The sequence below is a fragment of the Athene cunicularia genome (assembly GCF_003259725.1).
Source record: "Athene cunicularia isolate RWA chromosome 3 unlocalized genomic scaffold, athCun1 chr3_part1, whole genome shotgun sequence".
NCBI lineage: Eukaryota > Metazoa > Chordata > Aves > Strigiformes > Strigidae > Athene > Athene cunicularia.
In genome coordinates, this window is record NW_020799097.1 from 94,519,746 (window position 1) to 94,529,902 (window position 10,157).

A 10,157-nucleotide genomic window follows, 5' to 3' on the forward strand; every position below is an offset into this window, starting at 1 on the left:
ACATTTGGCAAAGGCAAGCGTGACCTTCCAAATGCAAATTGTCAGTTAGGCCCCTGGCCATGTGCTCTAGGTAGAGCAGTGATATTCCTTTCCACCCTACACTGTAAATATTTCTAGTTCAGTCTGGCTTCTATAGTTTCTGTATGCTCACTCCTCCTATTTATTTTATGCCATGATAGCCGCTCCCCTTTCTGGAGTGCTGAGGTGTGTGTGACTGCGGGTTTAGGATTGATTTGATGGTGTTTGCTTGTTATTGCCTTGTGATTTCTTTGCCTCACAAAAGGAAATTTACCTCCTGTAAGCACCTCTTCACAATTAGTGAAGACTTTAGCTGCTTGCCTTTGCATGGTCGTTTAGCAAAATCCCCGTGTCTGTGTCCAAAGGTCTTTTAACCTACTTCTCTAAGCACTGGAACTATTACCCTCAGGTTTGCCCCACTGCGGTTGTTGTTTGCTGGAAGAAAGAACTGGTGAGCAAGAAGACACAGAGCACCTGGATGACCCATGTTTGGCTCTTTTAGCCACAAAACAGGTGAGAACAGCTCAAAGCATTGCAATAGATGGTGAACACTACAGTGGGAGGACATTTGCCACAATTTGTGGTGTGTAAGGTATGTAAAGGGAGCATGCTGCACCATAAGTTCGTGGCTCCAGGTGCTTCATCTGCGTACGGACGAAAACTGATCGACCTCAAGGACCTTGGAATGTAAAGCTCTGTAAGTGCTTGGTGCAACTGCAGCCAGAAGAGTCAAACAGCCTCATCCCTGATGAGGAAAAGCAGCCTTACCCCCTCTCCCCATCTCATCCACTATGCTACCACTTGGTAGTCTTCTCTTTTTCAAGGGCAGCGCAAGTATTAATGATGCAAGAGGAATATAGCACAGCTGGGGCTGGCTCATTGAGGTCAAAGGGATATGTTTTCTGACATGTAGAGGCAGGCTGAGAAACAAGCTTTTTCGGGGGAGTCAGGTAAACAGAGGGTTTTTGGGGTGTGGGTAGATGGACTAGCAAGTCTGGGACACCACGGCACCTAGACAGGCTGACCCCACGGAGTCTGTGTGTTGTACCTTCATGTGGGAAGAGCTTCAGAGAGCAGTCAGGAGCTTCCCACACCATTGCTGCAATTACAGCACTGGCTGAAAACAGAGCCCCTTTGTGGCATGAATACAAACAGCAAAAAGCTGGCACTGCTTTGGGAATTTTATAACTTAATGGAAAAGAATGGGAGAAAGGGAATACTAGTATTTCCATTTTACAGAGAACCATGCATTTTACAAAGAACCACAGTGCATTGACGCTTGGGCTTCATTTCACAAAGATATTTATTTAGGTGCCTGATTTCCATGCAAATCTTTGAGAGTTAAGTACTTTGGATGTGAGCATCAGTGAACTCACCCAGAGACTCACAGGAAGAGAGCATACTTTTTATGGTACCTACTCTAAAACACCATCACTGTCTATCAAAGGCCGACAGACTGCTTCCCTTTGCTATCTGCCTTCCTGCCAGTGCCCCTTTGTCAGGACTGTAGTAGCACTGGCAGACTCTCCCAAGTCTGTGACTGTAAACAGAGCTCTCCAGAAAGCATTATCTCCTGATCTGATAGCTGAGGGGCCAGCTGAAGGTGAGGCCATGGGAAGTATCTGGTCCCCAGCTTCTTGCTGCTTACAGTCAAACAAATCCTCACACTACAGAGAAGTCAGTAAAGAGTCTTTAGCAGAGGATCTTTAAATCTTGACCTGCTGTTCTCTGGGTGTTCAGAGACCTCAGCCATCTTCAGACTTCAGCTGGCCTACAGAAGGGCAACAACTAGCAGGGGGACCCCCGCTTCCTTCCTTCCCACAGCCCCTGGGCTCCCGCCCCTATGGGGCATGGGGGATTTCAACCTAAGGTGTGATCTGCAGCTCACCTATATCAAAGGCTTGAAAGCTGTTAGAAAAGGCAGTGAGGAGCAGTTCCAGCTTTTGCTGTGAGGGTACACCATGTTTTTGTGACAGGCGATGGGGCATGAGGGACCTGTGCCAGCTGTACAAGCTGCCAAGGCAGGCTGGGGCAACAGCAGCCTCTGGCAGTGCCGAGAACAGTCTGTGGAGACAGACTCCATGCTTTACTTTGGTGCCAGCCTCAGGTCAGTGGCTAAAGGGCTTGTGCACTTGCCAAGTAGTCAAACAATCTGTGTGGGAAGTTGCGCCCTCCTGCAGGCACAAGGAAGAAATTTCGAGTTTCAGCCACTTATTAATGTTGGATCTGAGGTTTCATTGTAATATTGCTGCCTTCAGCTACTGCTGGGTGTTTGCAGGAGGCTGCTGCTTCATAGCTCATCCAAACCATGAGTATAACTTCAGCGGTGACCTTGCTTATTTACTTATTTATCACAACAGCTCAGGTCTCTGTAGTAGCTCTGCCAATCCCAAATATCCAAGTGAAAAGTTCAGTGCTTCAGTCATGTGCTGAGCTTAGAAAAATTTACTTTAAAGAAGTATTTGAGGCTTTGTGTTTGCATTTGGTTTTCCAGGTATTTGGGTTTGAAAGCTGTTTAAGAAACAATTTAGATCCTCTTCGTCTGCAACTCCAGAAGCTTGGCTTTATTTTAAGGAGGGCACCAAGTATTACAAGGCCTTTTGCCCACTTTCAGTAACCTGCCCATATACAGAGCAGTGCTTTCCAACTCCTACCCGAAACGGCTAAATTAACGTTTGGTTTCTTCTTTTCCTTAGACTATTTGCATTCTCTCCAGCAGGTGGTAGCAGCCGCCTTTGAGCTGTGCAGCTTTCCTGCCTGCTGCCGCAGAATTGCTGCCCTGTGATTTATGTCCCCGGCTGCCCTTGGCCTCACTTGATCTCCTCACCCTCCGCTGCATGCCTGAACAATCCTGTGGAGGAAGATCTGCTGTTTAGGTCTAGAGTGTGCACTAAATTTACCAGCAGCGTAAAGCGCAGCAACAGGAGGTAATAGCACAGCATCATGAGAAAATGTGAAATGTCTCACTGTTGTGTATGATTTACTCCTTGTGGTTTCACAGCACTGTCATGTTCTACCCATTATGGATGGGGGTCTCATAGGTGAAACGATTCAGGGTTATGCTTTCTAAATATAAAATTGAAGATCTAAGGCCTTGTCTAGATAGCAGGATTAGCTGAAGTACTGACAAGTCACAGACAGGCTGTGACTTCAAATGAAATTGAGAATCATCTGCTTTATTTCCACAGCAAGTCCTCTGGTATGCCAGTGTAATATGATAGTTTTGTGGATGCAATTACATTATCCTCTGATATATGGCCTCTGCTTGTTAGCAGCTGATTGAGCTGCTTTCCTCACTCAGTAAAAGGTTGTGCTTATGTTGACAAACATCTTGGTTTTGATGATGAGTGGTTGAGTGCTATGGGGCTTTGTGTCTGTTTGTGGGGTTTTTTTTCTTTTAATTAGCAGCTATAGTTTCATTATTTGTATATTAAACCACTGATCCTATAGGTGAGGACTTCGGTTGTCATAGTTTCTGGTTTTCAATATTCTGTATAAGTAAAAGGAATGTTGGGAAGAGCTCCGTTTATGTGAGTAGGTAAGGAAAAACCTTAAAAGACAAAGTATAAAAACCTCTTTGCTTTCCCAGCCATATTTTCCATACCAGGTATAAGAGGTGAAGCTCTAGGTATATTATAAACCACCTAGAAGTGTAGCAATGGGCCAAGAAGCTTGGATAATATGTTTTAGGGCATATGCTTAAGTATCTGTTTGGGTGTTGCTTACTTCAAAGCTGCAACTAGCACCTGACTTTTGTTTTTGTAGTGTTTTGCATTGTTGGGCCTAGGCATGTGAAATAGGTCCTTTGCCTGAGAAAGTATCAAGGCACGAAACTTCTGCTCTTAGTCACCAACTCCCACACAAAGCTCTTCTGTGCTGGTTGTTATGAGTCTTCTCCATCCAGGGTAAGTAACAAGAAGACTCACACAACTCAGGCAGGGTTAGCTACAAGATCCAGCTAGCTCCTCATCCCACCTGAGCAGGAGCAGGCACTTCAGGGAAGACACAAGATGTTCTGTGTGGATCATTCGGTAATTAAGCACATGGCTGCAGTTCCCTAGGGTATTCCTAAATACCATCAGCTGAGGGTTAGCTTATGGTCTGGAGCTCTCCATGCCTTCTATGGTTGCATCTAGCTTTGTCCTTGCAGTAATGCAAAAGCTATAATTTGTCTCTCACACCTTCTACATTGAAAAGAAAATTCTTTCTTTACTCTTTTGCAAACTTCTTTGATCTTTGTTACCACTTGCTATTTGCTATTTAATCTAGGAGCTATTTTGATGCTTGGGTGGTGGGAAGGAGTGTTTACAGAAGATTTACAAGCCTTGCAGTTAACACTGTTTTCCTTCTGGAGCATGTCACAGTGTCTAAAGGCTAATCTCTTACTTTTGAAGCTGTGGTTTATGGCAAATGTATGAATTAATGCTATCTTCCTTTCCATGTTTTGTTCAGTGTACAACGAGGAAGAGACTTTTGGGGATTTTAAATCATTCCTGTTCATTAAGAAGTTTGCTTTTCAGGCTTGTAATAAGAACTTCCTGTTTGCGGAGTGAAGTGGCTACAAATCCTTGTATGTAATGACAAAACCCACCAAAAGTAACACCCATCCCTGCTGAGACTGTGCAATGCCACCTTGACTGACAGGTGATAAGAGTCCTGACCAGCCTCACCGGGGACCTCCCTCATCCTGCCCATGTGCCTGGGAGCTCTATTTCGGCTCAGGCTGAAAGGCAGGGGATCTGCTGGCTGATGTGGTGCCCTGACAGTGAGCAAGCTTCTAATTTTTCATTACCCTACTGGTCAAAAGAGCCTGGGTCTCAAACCATGTTTTAGGTTGTGGGACCCCCAAGTGGAATGAGCTTGTTCCTCTTGGACTTGAACACGCTGCTGTGTCTGAGGTGAGCAGCTCCTTGCACTGGTAAGGTCTGTGGCATGTTTGTGCTGAGATGGGGTTGGAGACTCAGGGGGTGGTGGTATGCTTTCCTTTATCTGTGTGGATTCCTCCTTGTGTGTCACTCTGAACAATAGCTGTTTATGTTCAGAATTAATATTACATTCCTGGTTTTTGAAAAGTGAAGTGGCCATAAGATCTACCTCCAACATGTTTCTTCAAAGAATGTCAGATTTTGGTCATGAAAAAACAGAAAGCCAAAATAAGCAGCCCTTTGAAAGATGGGTTAGACTGCCCGAGATGGGTGTGTCAGTGGCTTGCTTAAGCATTTAAAGCTATTTAGTTAAGCAGGTTCCCATTATTCGTGTAGGAGCTCTATCTGGGTGTCAATGGGCTCAGGAGAGACTGGTGTTTTGTGCGAGGACAGCAGGCTGCTCTTCAGGGGTTTGATCCTGACACTGCAATTGAGGTATCACAGTCTAACTGGTGTTTCTGCATGCTATTTGAATCTGCAGGATTGACTGGACTCTTGTCGTAGCGTTGTAGCAAGGGTTTTGGAGACCTGGGCAGAATGAGTACAGAGTTACTGATCCTGCTTGTCCGCCAGTGCTCTGTCTTGGAAAATACCAGTGAGGCATACCCTAGTGAAGGAACATTTGCCAGAAGAACTGCTGACATCCCATGGGCTAAAGCTGTAGAGGTGGTCTTTAACATCCCTGTTGTCAGGACTGGTGGTGTTCAAGGGTTTGTGTTGCTTTCCTCGACGCCTCTCTGCTGCTTCTCTTGCTATCGAGGGACTTTATGGTCTTGGGTGACAGGAGAGGTGACACATCCCTTACACTGTCTCACTTTAGGACAGGGTTTCCCAGCACAAAGCAGAGCTATGCTGCCCTACACCATGGCTCACTGTTGCTCTGGGTGGAGACTCTCTCTCCTTGCTCAGATCATGACCCTCCCATGCTCTTTTATGCTGTGTCTGATGTTCTTCACACTGCTCTGGCAGCCTGTCAGACTTAGGTTTTTGGACCTGTAGTGAGTCAAATCAACTTGAGGAAGGAGCTGATGGTTCTGGAGCTAGTGGTAGAGGCACAGCATGAGGCTGGTTGAAGGCAAGGAAGGAGCAGAGGGCTGCAAAGGAAATAAGAGGAAGAGTGCAACCTCCTCTTTGGGTGGATGTGCACTGTTACATAGGGCTTGTTTACTCTTGTTGCCTCAGGAACAGAGGCTCCTTCCCTCCCTGGTAGAGGCAGGCTAATGCCAGATGAATGTGTTATGTATTGCCTGGAAGAGCCTTGACCCTGCTGGAAGCTGACTCATGTGATCTAGGTCCTCATATTTGCCGAGAGTCTCCCTGAAAAGTGGCAAGCTGTCTCTGAGCAAGTGAGAGAAGCCATGCTACTTGTACTTCTTTGACCCTTGTATGGGGCAATATATAAACTGGGGTTGCAAGTATCTTTGAAATAAGATACCATTGTCACTTTGCTTTCCAAAGGTAAAGAGGCTAATAAATTTTATGGCTGCTGAGTTATCAACTTGTTAAAATATAAAGGAGAAAAAAGACAAGAATTTCTTCCTTCACAGCCCTAATGTCTAACAGACAGCACTCCAGGATTATCAATTCGTAGAGGCACTTATCATGAAGCTATTGTTAGGCCTGTTATTCCTTCAGTTGCTCTCCTCGGAAGGTAAGTTTTGAAAGGCCCTTTGAAAATTTGAGTTACACAGTATTTAGGAACCTATATTTTTAGTTGTTGCAAGGTGGGTGTATAGCAGGAGTCTTAGAAGCAAGATGAAGAAAATCTGTGAGTAGAACTGTGATCTTGCATGTAATTTTGGGTATGTTTGATCATTTTCAATAAGGATACATGCATTAGTTTGCACTGTTCTGGGGATGGACTGCATCTTAGGCAGCACTAAGGCTTTCTGATGGGGAAAAACATAATCAAATAATTAGACTGACAGTGAGATCTGTCCCAAAATGGTGCAGAAATTCAAGCAAGGGACAAAGGTTTTCTCTGCATTCATATCTGTGATCATCTTCTTTTCAGTGATTGTGATTTTGTGAATGGGTTAGGCAGCATCCTGGCACTCAGGGCATCATGGTTCAGACTTCTGCAAATTTCAGGGTAGGGGGGAGCCTTGTTCCCTCTACTGGGTCTGTGAAGTCCACATTTGGTGCCAGATGCCATTTTTGTAGGTGCTTTAGGACTAAAAATGCTGGGTATGTCTTGGCCTTACTGGGTCTGTGCTTCAGCTCTCTCTGCCTGTAAGAAAGTAATGATAAATAGTAATAGCGCTTTACCTTACCAGTAGGTTGTGAGGATAAGTATCTTCAGAGGATTGTAAGCTGCTCTGATAAATAACTAATTGTTAGGAGATTTTGGTTCCTAAAATAAACAGAAGAAATCCTCACATCTGAGCTTTTTATTTTGGGGGAAAAGATGCATGGTGAGTGCAGTTCCTGTGAAAATTTGATTCAGGAAAAAAATGTTGGTTGATAGCAGCCTGTAAAAATTATTAGCTGCAACAGGTTAACTTAGAAGAGCGAGAGAGGAATGAATAGAATCATAGAATCTTTCTCCCAGATTTTGGGAAAATTGTCAGAAAAGTTCTTTCCCTTTTTTTTTTTTTTTTTTTTCTTGTGATGTTGAGAAAATGAAAAACACAGACTAGAATCATTAAATGATAGAGTAAAGGAGTAATTATAATACTGTGAGCACCAGGAGTTAAAAAAAAAAAATAAAAATCATCCTATGGAAAGCATAAATCCAAAGCAAACTCTAGAAAACTAAAGAGGTTAAAATTTAATCAGCCAAGCCAAAAATGAATCTGAGGGGGAAACAATCATTACTGAAGGAATAAAAACTAATAAATCCTTTTTCAAATACATCTGAAAGAGAGAGTCTGTAGGGCTGACTTGATGTATAAAAGAAAGCTGAAGCCCAGCAGAAAAACTAAATTAATTTCTGTTTTCTTTGGTGTCCTCTACACAAGAGATTAAAAATGGCCTTCCACTAAGAGCCTTTCAGCACAGGGGACAAATATGGGAACCGTCAAATTGTTGAACAAATTGAGTACAAACAGTAAAAGAACTGCCAGTATTAGAAGTTATCCACCCAAGGGAGTGAGCCAAGCAGAAATATGAGCAAGTCCATTGTATTAACTGTGTCCATTGTATTAACTGTGGTGCAGAGTATTTCTTGAATCAGTCTTGGTGTCAGGAATGGAAGATGACAAATGTGAGAAGTTTTTATAATGGGTTCCATTTTAGAACCATCTGAGGAACTTCAGTGGTAATAGTTGTACAAAAGCAGTAAGGTTGTCTTCTTCACTAGGCACATTGGTGAGAACAGCATAAACAAGAGTGAACTGACTTGGCATAAATATAACAGGGGAGCTTCTCTGGAATTGATCAAGAAAATCTATAACATGCCCATGGATTGATTATTCAGCTGTGATGTATCTGAATTTCCACAAATCTTTTGAGTAAGAGTTCCTAAGGAAGCTGGCTGTCATGGTATAAGGATGAGGGCATCTTTGTGGGCCCCTGGTTAAAAGTTGGGGACTGAAGAATCAGACTGCAAATTTTCAAACTGTGAGAAGAGGGGAGAGTGAACCTGCAGAGGCATGTATTGATCTGTGTTGGGACATGGGCTCTCTGCATGTTCAGAATCTTGCTGATGCAAAACTATTCAGGATGCTTAGAATGAAAACTAAATATTCCACTAGTAGCTCCTGGATGTTAAAGGACAATTATTCTAAGCACAGCAAGAATCATCATGAGACTTTCTGGATACTGATGGCTTCAGTATGGTAAGCAGGGACAGCTGTGAGAACGCACTGAAGTTCAGCTGAGGATCCAAACCCAGACTTTGTGGCCATGTTTGTGGACATTTTAGGATAAACTAAAATCTGTGTGTATAAATCCAAGTGTATACTCAAGGAAAGAGAATAATGTTTACTGAACTAGCTACAGGCCTGACTACTGGCTCCACAGGCTATTTCATCTGTTAACACTCTCTACTAAGAGAATAAATTGCAGCTGTTTCTGCTGTACCACTATGGCAAACTCACAACAGTGTGATGTTGCTATCTAACTGTGGAAGATGTAGATTAATGTGAATTGCTCCTTTTCAAGGAGTTCCACCTTCCACATGTTCACTCTAAATTTTGACAGAATAAGACTACAGTGGTATATGAAACATGCTGAAGAGGAAAACGGGTAGAAAAGGCCTGTGAAGGATGAGGTTATCCACAAGCAGACCATCACCTGTGTGTATGACTTCATTGTAATCCACTATTTTCAACATCTCACCTGCTTATAATAACTAAAATCTTATTCTAGTGTAACAAAAACTAAGAAAATACATTTGGTTGTTGGGATGAGCCTCATCTTTGGAAAAAAAGGGCAGAGGAGAAAGGTTGCTCCTCTCCAGAATTCTATGGTTTTAGGTACCTTAAGTCTTTTGAAGTGTTTTTCTAAGGTAAAAAAAAAAATAGTTTAATTCATTCTTTTAATGTTTTTAAGGTAATGCAGATAACTTGGAAGAACAGGAGAAACTAAAGGTAAAGTATGAGTACAGCTTTATCTTTTTTTCCTTTTTTCAGTACCTATCATCACCTTTCTGGTTGTTGCTTCCTCTTAGGCAGGCAGAAGAAGGAAAAATACAGCTTGGTGCTTTAAACTATTAATTTCTGCAAAGAATAAATGCAAAGCAAATGAGTCAGCAATGTGATATTGCAGCTGCAAGATTACAGTACCTAATCAGGAAATAAAGGTTTCTCCGGGCAACGTTTGTTATTATCCTGTACGTAGATCGGTTGTGGTTAGCACATGTTCCTGGATTTTGTGTTGCTCTTTTTGAAACACAAGATTAAACTCTTCCTTGTGCTATAATGGTGCAAAGCATGTGCACCATTAAAGTCCTCCAACTGGGGACTAAGGGGTCCATGGGGACTGTGTCACAATACAGATTGTGGAGCCCTTGTCACAACACAGGTTTCACCTTTATGTAGTAGTGATGGTCAGCTAACCAAACATGGTTGTAGTGATGAGGGAAGGCGTAGTCAAGTCACCCTGGAGGGTTTGTCTTTCATCTCTCTTTAAAGTACTAGAAGTTGGGCCGTAACTACAGTTAGGATGTAGGAGGGCATTAGATAATGTTCCTAGTGGTACTGAGCTGTCACTCATGCTGAGTGAATAACATTACTCACATCCTTGCCCCAAATGTATCTCTTCCCCCCCCCC

General features: G+C 43.1%; 1 protein-coding gene across 1 annotated transcript in view; it reads left to right on the forward strand.

Moving 5' to 3' along the window:
• Positions 1–6,545: 6,545 nt before the first annotated feature.
• PLB1 (phospholipase B1) overlaps positions 6,546–10,157 on the forward strand; it is a 93,403-nt gene continuing 89,791 nt past the window's right edge. Inside the window, exons 1-2 of the mRNA XM_026844615.1 lie at positions 6,546–6,594; positions 9,438–9,475. Of these exons, the coding sequence (XP_026700416.1) occupies positions 6,546–6,594; positions 9,438–9,475 (87 nt within the window). The remainder of the gene's footprint in view (positions 6,595–9,437; positions 9,476–10,157) is intronic.